The following is an 18,681-nucleotide window of genomic DNA, read 5'->3' as shown; positions in this document are numbered from 1 at the left end:
GCTACATCACACAGACCTGGATCTTCACCTGAGTCACATGACTACATGCTAACACGATATCATGTTTACAGCTTCCTGACCAGGTCATAATTTCTGCAGGTTAGATATCGGAAACATGTGCTGCATGGTCTTGTGGCTAAGACTGATTGTGAGAACAAGGTTAGTGAACTTTGTGACCAAATTAATCTGTTGGATGTTATGCACTGGATTCTTAATGCTTGGTCTGTGACAATGCCTGGTAAAATCAAGACGTGCTTTGAAATTGCCGGCTTCCCTATTAATGTGGACAATGACACCAGTGGATGACAAAGAAGATGATATTCCCTTGGTTTGACTGGCACATGAATTATGACTGGACACTGACCCCGAGTGCCAATATAATTTTGACAATGATGTTCCTGTTGAGGATAATTTTGACAACTTGAAGAGTGAAAATGTGCTCAGTTTTGTGAAAGCGATGAATATGATGATGAGAATGTATGTTCTAGGCCACCTGCCAGTGATATGACATACCCTGAAACTGAGCTTATACAGAGATTTTTTAAAATATTATAACTGCCAAGGATGAGCATTATTTGGATATGGCACAAGAAAATGAGTCATTAACACAAGCCACATTAGTTGTAAAAAGAAGTATAAAAATAGACAACACTTCATGCCTTCTTCAATCCATGTTCTTGAACTATGAACATTATAAATTATATGGAGTATTTAAACATTGTGGTGTATCAATCGAAATGCCAATAGACTTATTGAAAAGTTATAAAAGTAATGCTATCTCAAACCTCAGATGTTTCTTGTGAGGAGGACTGTATTTATATGTGGAGCAACTTTATTCATGTGTCTAGATACGATTTTCAGTAGGAATGTATATTGTTCAGGGCTGTTCCATTTAAACATATACGGTACCCAGAGAACGCAGTTTTTAAAAAAATATATGCGAAGATATTTTAATTTCATTGAATTCATATTAAAATGATAAAGAAAATTCTAAATTGCAAACTATAGGTGAGTACCCCACATCAAAAGTGCCTTCCCTGGGTCCCAGGTATGTTTTACTGGAACAGCCCTCAACTAATTCTTCATTGAATGCATGTATTTAAAATAAATTAAAACAAAAATGAACAGCTTTCTTAATTTTGTGCACTTTTACACACACAGACACTGATGCTCTCATAACTATATTCTATCTCACATAAGTCACATAAGCACTCAAATGAGACTTTTTCACATCTGCAAAAACCTCAGAAAAATGAAAACATCTCATAACTGAAACAATTTTTGGGTCACAAGGGTTATTTGTTCAGAGGGTTTTCGCTGAATATCATGATAATTATCATTAAGTGCAACTACATCATGCAACTGTCATGCTCACAACTACATCATGGAATTGTCATGCTCACTGCTCACAACTACATCATGGAACTGTCATGCTCACAACTACATCATGGAATTTTCATGCTCACAACTACATCACGGAATTGTCATGCTCATAACTACATAATGGAACTGTCAATGCTCACAACTACATCATGGAATTGTCATGTTCACATCTACATCATGGAATTGTCATGTTCACAACTAAATTATGGTGGCTTTGCTCTATTACCTTTAAACCATCAAATCATTCTTCCATATGCAAAGTTTGATGAAGGTATATGAAGCATAACTCATGTTAAAACATGGAAACCATTTTACACTGGTCAATCACAGTGACCTTGAACACTGACCCCCCAACCAAAATCAACAGGATTCTTTGCATTTTACTGAGCTACCCATCTACAATGCCTGGAGAAAGCACATGAAGCAGAACCCACAAACTGCATGGAAACATATTTAACTTGGACTGTCCTAGTGACCTTGCCCTTCAGACAGTGAAATCAAAAGGTTCTTGCATTGTGAAGATATGTGAAGAAACTTTGTTATCATGTGGAAAGCAAATGGATAGGCAGATGGACAGACATTACCAGAACATTATACCCTCGCCTTAAGGCCAGTGTATGAAATTCTTTCCAACATTGAAAACGGTTGTAGAAATTGCCATAATAATTTTATTTCACCAAAACACAAATTTACTCAACAACAACTGGTGCGAAATCATCAGGTTCAGAGGTGAAGTCCCATTTAAATTTCTCTGTCAAATGATCACGGAACTTTAATGCTCTTCTCTTCAAAGCTCCATCAGGGTTCCCATCTTCTATATTACAGAAAAATTCATGCAAAGTATTTGTAAGAAAATTATACTGTGATACGATATCTACGAAAAAGTCCTCAGGGATCTCTCGAATTTGGTAGTGCAATACACTGATCAAGTTCATGTACAACTCATTATGCTTTCCTAAGGCCTCTTTGCTGTTGCACATCAAATGTACCAGTTTCTTCCATTGGTCAAATGCATCATAAACCTGACCAATCAAAAAACAGATAAAGGAGAACTGGATTTCTCCAAGCAAGTCCATTTCCTTAGACTGGTATGATGATTTTATTGTCTGTTCTAAAACATAACTAGAATCCAGACTGTGCTTAGTAATCTCATCCGGACTGGAGCCTTGAGGATACTTTTGATCGTGAAGTTTGGTAAAATGAACCACTGTTTCTGGTTTTGTTGTCAGCTCAGGTAACTTATCTCTTGAATCTGATTCAGTCTCCATTTTTGACTGGATGGCAGCCAGACGGCTTTTGCTGTCACTGGCCTCAGACATGAACTCTGTGACAGAAGATATGCGTCTGTTTTCTGGCTGCAATCTGTTCAACAAATCTGCAGTCACATAGCTGGACATGGATACCCATTTTTTGTAGCTGTAATAAACAAAACAAGAACATACTCTTAAACCAAAGATGATATTAAATCTTCGAGCAAAAAAAAACCCTGTCCAATATTTTCAAAATTATTATCATTCTATATACTCACTCACTTATTAGTCAAGTCCAATTGCAAACAACACAGACTCTGACCTGCCCTTGCACAACACACTGGCAGTTCATGGTCTTAGTTGTTTGTTCTACTGATTACTCCTACCAAACTACACAGACCCAGATCTGCTAGTGCATTTTGCAATTATGGATCTGGGTTTGTGCAGTTTGCAGTTGGACTCAGCTTATAAATGAATACATACAGTATGTATATTCTTAACTCTCAAGACTGATTCCATTTTCGGTTTTGAACATGCTTGAATTTTAAAGGGGCCCCGAGTGGCAGATTGGTCCAAAGCACTCACCATTATGGATCACTGCCATCTCACATCTGTCTGTGTTCGAGTCTCGGGTTCGGCCAATGGGGGTACGTGAGAAAGCTTGATGGTAGCTTCTCGTGGGTCGGTGGTTCTTTCTGGTTCTAACCCAGGTTCTTCCTCCACCATTTATACTGGCCACCATGCATAGCCTATCGTGTGCTGAAAGATGGCTTGAAACCCTATAACAACAATAACAACAACAAATATTAAAGAGTGTCTTATTATATACTTTAGAAACAACCCTATTAGCTTCATATAGTTGCTATTGTCTAACACCCAGCTGTAATGAATGCAGTATTGCTTCCTTATGTGGTAAACAAATGCCCACATTCAATGAACTACTCCTGGCTATTGCTAAATAAAAATGTCGACAGAAATATCAAACACTGAGCATGTCATAAATCTGATGCCCACCAACAATGACAGCAACCCTTTCTACATGACACCAATGTTTGAGAACTGATTGTCTAAGAATAATGATATTTAATATTAGTGTTGTTCCGATTATCAATTATAATTGATCATCAGTTGGCTGAGCGAACCAATAAGTAATCGATTGTGAAACTCCATAATCGATTATGTGTAAAGGGAGACTACTTTTTAGTTGTATGCAAAGCACAAAGGTTAGTAAAACTCATAGCCACTAAAGTTGACCTGAAATTTCATAATTCCCTTCACAACTAAAAATATAAAACCATATGATATTTCATAGGTGCAAAATTTCATAATTAGGAACATATAGCCATTATTACATGATCAAGTTGATAAATTGTTGAGTTTATAAATTTAAAGACATTTTGATGATTTGTTTCAGTTTAAATGCAACATTATTTGTAGTATTTGTAAACAATGACAAACAAGAAAACCATGTCCTTCTACACTTAAAATTATAGACACATCACATATGAATTAAAGGATTTTGGAGGATTGTACCAATATTTCAGCTGCATATGACTTATCAGCCATAAAAAGTTGCGTTCATTTAACAAAAATGTAGAACAAAAATAGCACACAACACAACAGACGAAAATGTAATATTATTATCAGGTTAAAGTATACATGTTATTAAAAGAGATTACTCCAGTACATTTACAAACATCTTGAACTATTGATCAAAGATATAACTGAATAACAAACAAAAATAAAAATTTGCTCTTAGTAACCAATTATAATCGATTATCAGTTAGTTAAGTGCAACCAATTACCGATTCCCATCACTATTTAATATTATTCATTACATAAAACAGATTAGAAAATATCATTCAATCTAAATAGAACAAGAGAATCAAAATACACCCACAAGACTTCAGTTTTTAATGAGAAAAAAATAAAAGTGAAAATATGATTTATAAAAATGCTGAAAATGGACTGCTAGTAATAACTAAGTCTAACTGACCTTGGATACGAGATATCAATGACCAAGCTCTTTAATCCACTCTGAATAACATGGTTTTATCCTGTACTAGGTATTTAATGAAACACAAACACCTCCAAAATAAATGTATCTCCATTATTTCTGGCATTATCTAAGTCCAATGGGCCACAATACATTCACAATAATCATGATGCACACAATACATTTCAAACTTACAAGCCAACATGACGGCAACAACGAATAAGGACAATCACAATGGCTAAACCGTTGACAGAATTATTCTGGCCCATTTTTCGTAACTGCAGCTTCAAATTTCATTAATGTTTTGTCTCTTTTTTTTCTTTCTGATACCAATATTTCAACGTGTTTGTTGGGCTACATAACATTTCATTTTCCTTAACATGCTTAATTTAATTCACTGTTGAATAAGAATCACCCCATGTTTGTACAAACTTCCACAGCACATCAGTATTATGCATTACTGCGCTCAGATTTCATTCACAGAATCAACAATGTGTAAAATATTCAACAAAAAGGTGAAATAATATTTTGCCTCAATTGTGTTATTCCTATAACAGAAAGAATAATACTCTTATATTTAAGTATATAATAAAAAGGTTATGGATGGAGTATTGAAAAATATTTGGCCCTCGTTCATATGGTACAGAATGCCTTTACAAGCTCACACATAATGTGTCACATGACCTTGGGTCCAATCTTTGTCAGTACTCATTTAATAACCTATATATGAATACAATATAAAAAGTGCTTAATTGTTTTCCTGAAACTATATTACAACAGTGCTGTCCTTAGTAACAGTCCCTGCCTTTAGTACTGCAAGTTTCTACTCTTGGACCTTTTCAATTTATATATTTGTGCTTCAGAATTGTATTATTATCTTTGACAACATTTAATGGGTAAAATGAACTTCTTGTGAGAAACAAGTTTTATTATATATAACGTGAACAAAATTTCAAGCGAAGTCTTGCTTGTTAGTGCCCATAAAATGCATAGTTTCTCACTTTTTCCTGCAATCAATGGATCTCCAAATGCATAGGATGTTGATATATTTATAAGTTATTCCCCTTTGAAGCAGCTGTCATATCAGCACCAGTGTGTGCTTGTCATATGGGTACTAGTGTGTACTTACTTGTCATAAGGGTATCAGTGTGTACTTACTCGTTATATGGGTACTTACTTATTATATGGGTACTAGTGTTAACTTACTTGTCATATGGATACCAGTGTGTGCTTACTTTTCATATAGATATGAGTGTGTACTTACTTTTCATAAAGATATGAGTGTGTACTTACTTTTCATAAAGATATGAGTGTGTACTTACTTTTCCATAAAGATATGAGTGTGTACTTACTTTTCATAAAGATATGAGTGTGTACTTTTTATAAAGATATGAGTGTGTACTTACTTTTCATAAAGATATGAGTGTGTACTTACTTTTCATAAAGATATGAGTGTGTACTTACTTTTCCATAAAGATATGAGTGTGTACTTACTTTTCATAAAGATATGAGTGTGTACTTTTTATAAAGATACGAGTGTGTACTTACTTTTCATAAAGATATGAGTGTGTACTTACTTTTCATACAGATATGAGTGTGTACTTACTTTTCATAAAGATATGAGTGTGTACTTACTTTTCATAAAGATATGAGTGTGTACTTACTTTTCATACAGATATGAGTGTGTACTTACTTTTCATAAAGATATGAGTGTGTACTTACTTTTCATACGGGTATGGTCCAAGGAACCTATCCATATTTTCCATATTGCTTCGGTATCTCTCCATTTCGTCTTCTGATACAGGGTCAGTCTTCACATCTTAATTTGAAGAAAACATAAATTGGCTTTGGAAATAAATGTTAGTTTCATCTGCCCAGAATCTGATTAAATACAATGGATGAGAAATCTCATAAGTGGATCGATTCTATTTTTTAAAAGTCCCTTTTTATTTACTTTTTACTTGTTACTTTTTGTTCCTTTTTTATTTTTTAATTTGTGGGTACTGAAATCATATCAAGTATACTTAGAAACTCCACTTGCAGTGCTAAAAAGTTACTGTTACTGCCAATAATGTTTAATAAAGGTTAACCCAAATGATAAGAAACACCTTTCTTCAAGGGGAGTAAATCTAACTCAAACTGATATCTCTCTATAAGCATACAGTTGGCTGGTTGCTTGCTTGGTTTTATCTGCCCTTTCAACACATTATTGGTTATATCGTGCAGAGGAAATTGGAACTAAGTGCTACAATGCTTTCTGTCAAATCAGGTCACATTCTGTTGAATGGTTTCTAAAGAGGACATTTAAAGGTGTTTCTGTTTTCAGTAATAGCAGCCAGTTCAGTGGTATTTGAAAAGAAGTTTAAATTAGAAAGTCTTGATGAATGACCCATAACAGACACTGGAAGACCCATGCCAGCTGCAGCAATGTATTATAAGCTCACCTGACTTTATAGTAAGGTGACCTAATTATAAATACTGATGCAAAAGTTTGGTAATCAAGGTTTCAGGAAGACAGTTCAATGCCTGACATAACAAAAACAACTGACAGCTTGACATAACAAAAACAATTGACAGCTTGACATAACAAAAACTGACAAATCTGAATCAACCACTCCAGTGGCCTAAGTGGCTAGAGCATCTCCCTCAGATGCAGGAGGTCACAGGTTCAAACCCCAGACAAGTCATATCAAAGAATTATAAAAATGGTACTAGCAGCTACCTCGCTTGGTGCTCAGCATTAAGAGATTGGTATTAGGACTGGTTGGCCTGTTGTCAGAAAAATGTGACTGGGTGGGACATGATGTCAAATGCCTGTGACATGATGCCCCAGTGCTAGACTTCACTATAAACTGCCACACTGCAGGCATCGTAATGATATGACTGAATAAATGTGAAAGCTATGTTAAAAATTTAAATCACACACTCAAACAAATCTGACTCTTCTTAACCAATGAGGGCAAGAACATTAGATTCAATTCTCACTGGCGCTGACATGCTGTAAGCTACTTATGTGCTATCTCTTTCACAGACTTCACATTATAATCTTGTTGGATACTGATTGTAAAATTTCACAAATTATCTAATGACTACCATAAAGTACTAAGAAGTTGACAAGTTCAGTCTATCTCAGAATATTATGAAAGCTGGATGTAAACAATTTAGCATCATCCTTTTTTACTCTACCTTATGCTAACTGACTGTCCTTGTTTTTCTTACCATTCAATAAAAATACAATAAATCATAATAAATAACTGTATGGAAAATATTATAATGATTATCTTAAGTCGAATTCCTGTGGTGTCATCTGAATGGATCATGTTGAGCAATATAGGATGGTGTAGTGCACAGCATGGGCCCACCAAGCAAATTATTGTGGTGCCATGTGAAATGACAGTGTATAACAATGTAGGATGGTCTAGTGCACAGCATGGGCCCACCAAGTAAATTATTGTGGTACCATGTGAAATAACAGTGTATAACAATGTAGGATGTTGTAGTGCACAGCATGGGCCAACCAGCCAAATTCCTGTGGTCCCATGTGAAATGACAGTGTATAACAATGTAGGATGGTGTAGTGCACAGCATGGGCCACCCAGCCAAATTCCTGTGGTGCCATGTGAAATGACAGTGTATAACAATACAGGATGGTGTAGTGCATGGCATGGGCTACCCAGCCAAATTCCTGTGGTGCCATGTGAAATGACAGTGTATAACAATGTAGGATGGTGTAGTGCACAGCATGGGCCAACCAGCCAAATTCCTGTGGTGCCATGTGAAATGACAGTGTATAGCAATGTAGGATGGTGTAGTGCACAACATGGGCCAACCAGCCAAATTCATGTGGTGCCATGTGAAATGACAGTGTATAACAATGTAGGATGGTGTAGTGCACAGCATGGGCCACCCAGCCAAATTCCTGTGGTGCCATGTGAAATAACAGTGTATAACAATGTAGGATGGTGTAGTGCACAGCATGGGCCAACCAGCCAAATTCCTGTGGTGCCATGTGAAATGACAGTGTATAACAATGTAGGATAGTGTAGTGCACAGCATGGGCCACCCAGCCAAATTCCTGTGGTGTTATGTGAAATGACAGTGTATAATAATGTAGGATGGTGTAGAGCACAGCATGGGCCAACTAGCCAAATTCCTGTGGTGCCATGTGAATGGATCATATAGAGCAGCATAGGAAGGTGTAGTGAACATCGTGGGCCTACCAGTCAAATTACTTTACTTGGAGCCATTTATCTACACTTGTCAAAACAAATGACAAAACACCCAACAACAATTTATCAACATTATGAAACCAATAATCAATACCAATTTTGGGTACGATTATCCAGTTCTTAGGCTAATGAAAAGACAATAAAACTATTAAACCACATGTCATTAATCTTTGAATTAGCAACCACATCTGTAATCTCTTCTAAAATGAAAGAGTTAAAATAACAACCGTATGGTGTTTCTGACTGCATCTCACTTCAATGCAAGTCAGATTTTACACAAATTTTAATAACTTGCAAAGTACTCCAGTGTTCTCTTTACCCTCTTTTGTACATCAGAGAACCCACAATATTTTAATCTGAAACCCAGTTGTGATATCATGATTTGTTTTTTATTCAATCTGACCCTCAGTTCTGACACCAAGGGGATATTTGACTCTCCATCTTGCACCTAGAGAAAAGCAAATTTATCAGTAAATTATTTTTCTTCTAAAATATTTACCTGACCATGTTAACTTTAGGAATAAAAGCCCTACTACCTCCAGAATCCGGCCCTCCCAAATCATAACACTTTGTCTTTCCTATCTATAATATGTAATGGGACATAGCTCTTACCATCATCTCCCCTAACCAACAACAAGCAGTGCAAGTTTTAAGCTGAACAGAACATCATGAACAGGATGCTCACATTGTGGGAAGTTGGGAGGGTTTTAAAGAAATACAGTTGAGTAAGTATTCTATGAAACAATTTACTGAAACATTTGCTTTCTCCTTTAACACATTAACCCCATGCGACGACTTTACGGGGCAGGAAGTAGTAGCCTACTGCCGAGCTCTGTAGCGTCATGGTCATGCAAGATACACTAAAGTGTGTGGTATTATAGAAAGGTAGACAGGTGAAGCTCTACAATGATACCAAATAATCTGGAAGTTCTAGTTGCACTACAAAATACAGATAGAAAAACCTAATATTTTGGACCCAACTTTTTTTTGCCCAAAATTTGCACGTGATCGTAATCCGATTTTGTGTATGGATTTTATACTTTTTGGTCTCAGATCTAAGGCAAACCAGTATGAACAGCAAACAGACAGATGAGCCTTTGCAAAAAGTAGGATAAGATGGGCTTTTGGAATAAAGAGTGGTCTCCATACAAAAATAAGGCTCCGTTTTGCACACACACAAAAAAGTCCAACTTTTACCCTTCTGCTCATGCGCAAGTCAAATAGCCAACGAAAAATGATGTTTCTAACACAACTAGACAGTGTTATTGAAAGATGACCGGGGATTTGGTATTTTCGAGTCTATTCAGAAATAGCTTTCAAAATGTGTTTCCTACTCGATTTTCAGGCAAAAATAGCAAAAAGCTCCAGGGGTTAATGTGTTAAATACTTTCCCCAATCTCAGTAACAACGGGGCAATAAGTAATAGGTGGATACCTATACCTTGGGTAAGCTTCAAAGCAAGACAGTTCAATTCCCCAGAAGAAGGATAATTCATTCTCCTAACTTACAGGCAGCACATCTTGATGTGACATGGTTTACATTTAGGAAGAAGAAATTACAAATGAAATCTTCTTACAAATATAACATTTACAGGTGAAAGCTGCATATTAGGGTGTATGTCCAGAGGTTCTGCTGATGTCAATTGTGTCTGATAACCACCTGTGCAACTGAGACTAGGCCTACCAGATCCAGTGTGTGTCACTGTCGAGCTAGGTCTCAGATTAAAACCTGAGAAGGTCGACTGTGCATGCCAGCGAACAGTCTCTACTAAAAACATTACGGTCAAAGGCAAGGCTCACGGAGATCTCATAAGCATAGATTTTCTTGTGGCCACTCTGTTCTAATGAAATATCGGAGTACTGGTATGCCATGCATATTACCCACTTCAATCATGATGAGAGGGCATGAGAGGTTATGGCCATTTCCCAGGTTTAACTGGAAGAAAATGATTCCTTCAAGCTCCATGAATTGGTTCTGTTTGCTTCAGATAAAGTTTCAGAGCATGTAATGAATCTTGTGCCGATACAGGGGATAGGTTGCATGATGACTTTCTGATTGCCCACTAACAGCAACCTATTCCTGGTAACAAAACTAGATTGCATAACAAGGACTGCTGTGTTGAAACTGATAATAGGCTTGGTCAACAGAGAGGGCATGTAAGTCACCAACTCTGCATGCTGAAGTTAACACTATCAGAAAATAAATTTTGTATGAGAGGAACTTCAGCAAAATGCTTTACTTTGTTTGAATTCAACCAAGTCAAAATTTAGGAAAGAGTTTGAGTGTGAGGCCTATGAAAGTCAGTCAGCCAACATGTCTTAAATATCTTCGTCACGGTCAAGATCCTCTCTGCCAAGATGACAGAAAGTGTCTGATACGATAGTGTGGTAGCCCTTAATAGTAATTGGGGCTAACAATCCCTGAAGACAGGCCTCATTCCCTCATAAGCCTTTGGAGTGGACAGCCTTCTTGCTTCTTGATGAGTTTCAGAGTCCTAAGGATGTCAAGATCAAGCTTACAAAAAGAAGAGTATGAAACTAATAACAATTCACTATGTAAACCACATGAATTACTGAGGACAGATGGATAGCAATGTGAAAAAATGCATTGGTTACATCAAGACTAGGTGTGAAAAGATTCATCGATATAGTGATGCATCGGTGCTTTTGCTGAAATGATACAAATATCAATACAAGAGACGGAGAGTCAATACAAAATGATACTTACCATATGCCTGTTAGTTTATTCTTCAGTAGTGATCATTATTAGTTACCTTGTTATTGAGTAAAATTATAATCCATCTGAAACAGCATTTGCAGTCACAAGTACTCATGTTTATTAGTAAAAATGAAAAAGACTATTTGAGAATACCCATTTGCTCTCTACCAGTTGACACAATGACATGGTTTGTAATCTGTCTCCCACCCACCGCCCTTCCATACTAATTATCTTAACACAGAAGTATGTTCAGCATATACTATACATTCCAAATGTGTTCCACGTGTATAATGAAGTATACATTATTCATCATTTAATAACCACTTTCACATGAAGTTTCTACTTTAAATTGTATCTTGACACCTTTGGTTGATTTTAAAGCTATGCTACTAGCGTGTTGCACAGTGAAATATGTTAAATTGAATTCTCATTTGTGGTTATTATTTTTCCAGCCCAGGTTAAACAATAACTACCAATCAGAAATCAATGTACCTTATTCTCTGCATGACAAACAGGAAATATTGGCAGGGCAATTGACAGACTTCACAGGAAAGTCATTAGATATGTCCAGTACTTAAGTGCAGATGCTGTCAAGGTGTGCCAGTGCGCAAATCGTGCAAAAAATTTTAACGAATTTGCATGTTTGGAGAACAGTGAAAGGTGAGAACTCCCACAAATTTGTTGAAAGTCCCACATATGAAAATGTGCTTGAAGTATACATTTTTATTTAACCATTCTTGTCATGTTTTTTGAACAGCAACTATTCCACATCTGGATTCATCAACTTCAAGCACGACATGAATGGTTGTGAAACTAAATCTGATTAGCACAACATGCCCAGGAATAAGCATTATGGCATAGTTTGAAACCATTCATGAAGAAAGTTTTACAAATGCATGTTTAAAATATGGGCTATTTACAAAACCCAAAATGTCTGATTCCCGGCGTGGTTCATTATGATTTTGTTTGGCAAATACTTGCTGATGATAGTGATGATGACAATAATTTTTAAAGTTATGAAGCGTATCAGATTATTTTGGAGCTGGGAAAGCGTTAATGGAAATACCAGTGAGTGATTTTGAGCGCAAAATGGTGTTAAATACAAGTCAGATGTACAGGCTGGATGGACAAAAAACAGATGGCATAACCCTTTCAATGGTGTTTCGAAATTAAAGGTACAAAGGGCATTTAATTAAACTAAAATAGACAATTTAAAAGTATAATGCAATTTTCATTTATTTTAATTAATCAATTTTTTGCCTTGAGAATCATATGCTACAAAACCATATAGATGTATTCATATCAGGGTTCAGGTAAACTGAATAAAATAATGGTAAAAAATGAAATTAATAGGCAAAGATATTTATTGTAATACCTCTGTCTGCACAAGCACTGATGGACTAAATACCCGTAAACAGCATTATGGAACAGATAAGAAATTTGGCATAGTAGTCAGTAAACTACAGATCTAACAAAGGAAATTTATGTTAGTGAAAAATCCTGTTTTGAAGCACATGTATCTGTGAGCTCTGGAAAATTATAAATATCAGTCACAAAGATCAGTTTCCCAACATAAGCAAAGAACGATATTAATAAAAAGAAAAGGAGCAAAGTATGCTCAGATGTAATTAACAGATTAATGCTTAGAGATGACATCTGTCAGTAGAGCTCTAAGAAAGTGGAGCAGGAAGAAAGACAGATATTGAAGTTTAGATAAATATTGACCTATGACCATTTCTTCCTCCCCCTTCTTTCTTCTTTTATAACAGGGGAGGGGGTCTCCATTACGATAAAATCCTGTCACTGTACATGGGGAACAAATGTGTAATTTCTCTTTTTTATGCCGAGATATTTAGCCAGTGAATGAAGGGATTGATAAAATAAATGTTAGCATAGAATGAGCAATGGGGCAGATTTCAAACTGCTCAAGTTTATCATCTTTTGTAAGTTTTAAAAAAATGAAGAATAGGACTGGGTGCAATCAACTGTGTTTCCTTCTTCACTAACAAATACAAGTACCTGTGGCTGCAGCAGTCTTCTGCATGAGCAGAATATAAAATGTGATAGATTTTGTTGGTATTCAACTTTATTCCAATGCCCAGATTTGATCCAGATAAGATTTTCTTTGCATGAGGAAATTGCATTATTTCTTCTGCATACATGCCAACCCCTGGCAAGGAAAAAGTGTAATCCAAGTGGACAAAAAGAGTAATCTGAGAAGAAAAAGAGTAATCTAAGAACAAAAAGAGTAAACCACATACAACATGATACAAATTCAATGAGTGTATGTATAAAATGATTTTTTTTAAAAACTCCTACTGTCTTTAAAAATCAACTACTGCTTCAAGTTTTCATATGTAGCACTTTTAGATCAGCAACAGACTTTCATGTTACATTTCAAAACACTTTGTACCAGCTGAGACCATGAACGTTTTGCACACCAGCAGAGCACTAAGTACTAGATTATTGAGCCTGGATATGAATTCAGTTTTATTTTTTTTTTACAATACAAAACAATCTCTCACTGCCAGCAATCGAAAGGTAAAAAAACAACATTCCTTTTGTAATCTGACAAAGAAGAGGAAATTTATATCTTTATTGGATTGTTTAGCTGGGAAATAAGATGAAGTACATTGTCAGGTAGAATGGTAACTTGATACTTCAGGCATTCAATTAATTGGCAGCCATTTATTGGCAGCCTTTCATGCAGCAAGGTGCATCAAATGACAACCTGGGACATTTTTCAAAATATAGAATGCAACTCCTTTATGAATTCCAGTTATCACTGCTGCATTATCAGCTGAAAACCATACAGTTCTGCCAATTTATATCACGTTTATTCAAAAACATTATGCAAATCAAAAATGTTTTCTACAGTGGAATTTACTGTTAATTCTGGTAATAAAATAAGAGCACTCTGACTCTGCCCTTTTCATTGTGAAAGTCTCTTACACAGACCGAGTACAACTTTTTTATCATCATAATTACTACTTCCAGGTGTGGCAATACTAAACAACCCAATTTTCATGGCTTCTACTGTTTTAAGTGAAGTATCTTCAGCTAAACACCGAACAATAATAGATGATTTTGCTCTTGGACATGCATGTATTCTGCAATTGATCACAGGACCAACGTAGTCTTCTACCACTAGGGGTAGTCCGTGTTCTATTAAGAACTTGGTAAATAACACCTCTGCATTTATAACATTTGATTTTGGCTGTAAAAGAGAAGTTACCTTAGTATCAGAGTTAGTATAATTCAAGATTTCTTTAGTTTTCAGGTATTGCTCCACACCAAATTTACCACCATGAATAATATTAAAATCATTGCCACAGCCTGCAATGGGCGTGAATCTCTCCTAGAAAATCAACTTGAATAAATCTGACTGACATTTAGCAGCAAATATCCTACAGACTGGTTCTGTACCAAACATGAAGTAGAACAAAGAATCTGCAAGTAAAGATTAAAAACCAGTCTGTTCTCTCCTAAGCCAGACAGATGATACACATAGAATCCGAGGTCAAAAGACTGAAAGTAGAAACCAGCATGTTTCTTGGAAATAGAACAGCCACTATTAACAGAACATAATACTGTTAGGAAAGTGCATGCAAGTTTACAGACAAGCATACTCTTATATTGTAGTTATGAAGGAGTCGTCTTTTCTAGAATATAGTCTGTGGGATGAATTGGATGGTTAATAAAAACAAGAAAATATTTTTATTGGAAGGGGGATACAATGAAATCATGTAATCCATATACATTTATGCGTAAGGCATAATTTAGTGAAAAAAAGTATAATGATTATGCCAAAAGCATAATGGTTGGCATGTATGCTTCTATTTTGATGGAAAGATCATCATGTTCATATGTCTATCGATATATATCGTACCGCAGGCTGCGTATCATGAATCATATTGATTCACGGACCATGTGTAACATTTCAGCCCTAATCATGACAGATGGAAAATTTGTTCTGACAGATGGAGAGGTAGACAGGTCATGCAATCTCCATTTTGAGTTTTGGTGGAAGTATGAATTGATGTTGACGATTGGCCTGGTTTGCCATTGGACTTCCTTACCAGAAAAAGCCTGAACTAAGTTTAAAAAATAAGTGACTTCAGGAAAATTACAACAGGTCCCAAATCCTTGACTTAATAATAATAATAATAATAATATCCATGATGAACAAACAGCACAAAACCAATATGTCCTTTGGGGAGGGAGACCTAACAACTGGCCTTAATGAATTATTAACTATTTGTATTGCATTTTTTCCTATACATTTATACAATGAGCAGACAATAAAGAAAATTCTGAAAATCCACTTTTTTTAATAAAAAAACACAAGAAGTTACTTTTTAAGGCTATTCTTAAACAATTCTTGGTTTACTATCCAAAAGCGAATATTTTAATAACTGATATGTAAGTACAATGGTAGGTGTTGCCTTTTATTCAGCCACCTGCAGCATGAGTTTTAACAATTTTACATTCCACATCAGCACTAATGCCAATGAATTCATGGAATCATGTGGAAAGCTTTCAGTTATAGTAAATTTTAATGCATCAGCCACATAAGAATTGAATAAATTTTAAGACAAACCACATTAATGTTCATAAAACACATACCGACTTTAAGTTCTAATGTTATAGTAAGATTCGATCCATGTTACCATACCTTCATTATACTTGTCCCATTTTCTAACAACAATTTCCCGTCGCTGAAAGTTGTAGAAGAAACCAGTTCTTGGCCCTGTGTCACCTTTTTTACTTCTTGAACTGTGAAACAAAAATGCTGTGTTATAAGAACCAGAGAAGCATCTAGTTGTGTTTGACAAAGTGAGCAATGGAGAAAAAAATATAAAAAATGAATACCAAAATTGATAAAGTAAATAAATGTTTGAAAATATTTTACCAGGTACCATCTATACTCACTTCTAAGTCAAGTCCAACTGTGAACAACACAGATCCTAATCTACGGTACCATTACATAAAGTGCCTGCAGAGCAGTGTCTATGTTTGACTGATGATGCCTAAAAAACTGCACAAACCTAGATCTGTCTGCATTATGCCACAGCAGATGTGGCACTGTGCAGTTTACAGCTCAATAAATCTAAAAGTAAATATATGCAGTAATATTATTATTAAATGGTCACTTTTGATAAGGTGGATAAAGGATTTATTGACCCCATAAAATCGATTTTCAATAAAACCACAGGCCGATGTGAATATAATTTTGTTTCTAAAATTGATAAAAAAAGGTTATCAGTCCTGGTATTTTTCCCATAGCTAGTTTGATACAAGCACCAAGATCATGTGCTTCTGATGAGTTTACTATATACCGTAAACAAATTATATCAAATAAAAAGACTACTTTTTATGTAGATTTTGTTCTTTTACTTTGATTCCATCAAAGTGTTTCCTTCACACAACTGGTGTTAGGTGTACACCTGATTTTAGATCAGCTTTGTGGAAAAGTAGGTTTTATCATGACTTGTACAATGATGGGGATATAATAATCAAAAAGAGCAGCAGGGGGGGCGAATCCGACATTTTGTCCAAACGTCATTTGGCTTAATTAGTACTTTCTGCACTCAGCGGATCCGGTGTCGTCAGCGCCTGGTAAAAAAAAAATGACGTCGTCATCGAGGGGATCGTCCGGACGTCATTTGGTTTAATTAATACCTTCTGCGCGCCGATCCCAGCGTCGTCAGCGTCCGGTAAACACATCGACGACCGCGTCGATGTCATCGCCCCCCCTGCTGCTATGATTTAACCGAATATTTGGTCAAGTCCGATACGATATCGTGTCCGAGGATCATGTAAATTTATCGTTACAAATCCATGTGGGGTCGACTGAGCAGGACTAAAAAAGTTTCGAAAACCATTAAAGTCCATGTCACCGCCGCACCATGTCTGCCAAATATTTCGTAGCGTGTGTGTATCAACGCCGTTGAATACAGCAAGAATATTACAGTTGTCTCTGATTACTTTTGGAATTTGAGTGTATCGTTGAGTGACATATATCACGTCAGTGTTTTTATGCCTGCCTCTGGAAAATATCCTAGCTGGGTTTTTTTGATTGTCTAACATAACATCATCGTACACGACTAGATTGTTAACGTCGCCATCAATATCATCGATACCTGGTGCATCATTGATATCTGTAATAAACTCAATAACATTTTTTTTAGCGATCGCTGATGCATTCTCGTTGAAATCTTTCAACACCTCATAGCATCGTTGATCATCTACGCTAGGAGCAACCAAATACAACTTATCCCATTTCATCCATCTCATTATTAAATTGAGTAACAATTGCGTCTTGCCGGATCCAGATGGTCCGATGATAATCATCCGGATCGAGTTTGGTAACGCTGCAACATGCTTAACTGGTTCTCTTGTTTTAGTCGCTGAAAAGTCAATTATATTCATGTCTCTATACATAAATTATGGATCTATATTGTGTAAAGTGTAGAGTGCGTACTGGCACAAATGATATGACAACAGTTACAACAAGAAATAACAGATCGGCGCTTACTGGCAAGTGTGTACAATGCGGTATAAAGAAATTTAGATTTATTTCTATTAGACCCGGAGATGTTTTAAAAAAAAAGCAAGGAGGTGATATTGCAGCCAAGTTATCAAAACTCCCCGGAACCCCGTGGGCAAAGTATCCAGGAGAAAAACACCTCCCAGGATATAGCTACTGTGGCCCCGGAACACGATTAGATATCAGACTCGATGATCAAAATCAGCCCAAACCCGGTGAGTATCCAATAAACGCTATCGATAAGGCGTGTCATGCTCATGATGTTGCTTACTACAAAAGTAGCGATCTGCAACAGCGTCATATCGCGGACGTAAAATTAATTCACGCGCTAAATGCTATTCCTGATAAATCCTTCAAAGAAAAATTGGCCTCATGGTTGGTAAAATCGGCTATGAAAGGTAAATTAATGATTGGAAGCGGAGCTTCTCGCGCTGGTAATTGAAAACGCTAGCGTTTATAATAACAACATGGAATCCATCTATTATTCTCCGAGAGGATACTGGAAGGGGAAGGCCGCAATTGGTAAGCTTGCAAGCGCTGCAAAAGTAACGAGGG

At 36.1% G+C, this 18,681-nt stretch overlaps 1 protein-coding gene across 1 annotated transcript in view; it reads right to left on the bottom strand.

Moving 5' to 3' along the window:
• Positions 1-2,023: 2,023 nt before the first annotated feature.
• The window catches only part of LOC149793761 (protein AAR2 homolog), a 38,817-nt gene continuing 22,159 nt past the window's right edge, over positions 2,024-18,681 (bottom strand). Inside the window, exons 3-5 of the mRNA XM_089967747.1 lie at positions 16,252-16,352; positions 6,352-6,448; positions 2,024-2,799 (exon numbers count right to left, since the gene is read on the bottom strand). Coding sequence (XP_089823873.1) covers positions 2,073-2,799; positions 6,352-6,448; positions 16,252-16,352 — 925 coding nt within the window. The 3' untranslated portion in view covers positions 2,024-2,072. The remainder of the gene's footprint in view (positions 2,800-6,351; positions 6,449-16,251; positions 16,353-18,681) is intronic.

Source organism: Sinohyriopsis cumingii, chromosome 8, assembly GCF_028554795.1.
Source record: "Sinohyriopsis cumingii isolate HCF-2022 chromosome 8, ASM2855479v2, whole genome shotgun sequence".
NCBI lineage: Eukaryota > Metazoa > Mollusca > Bivalvia > Unionida > Unionidae > Sinohyriopsis > Sinohyriopsis cumingii.
The sequence above is the reverse complement of the archived record's forward strand: the minus strand, read 5'-3'. Positions and strand labels throughout refer to the sequence as shown.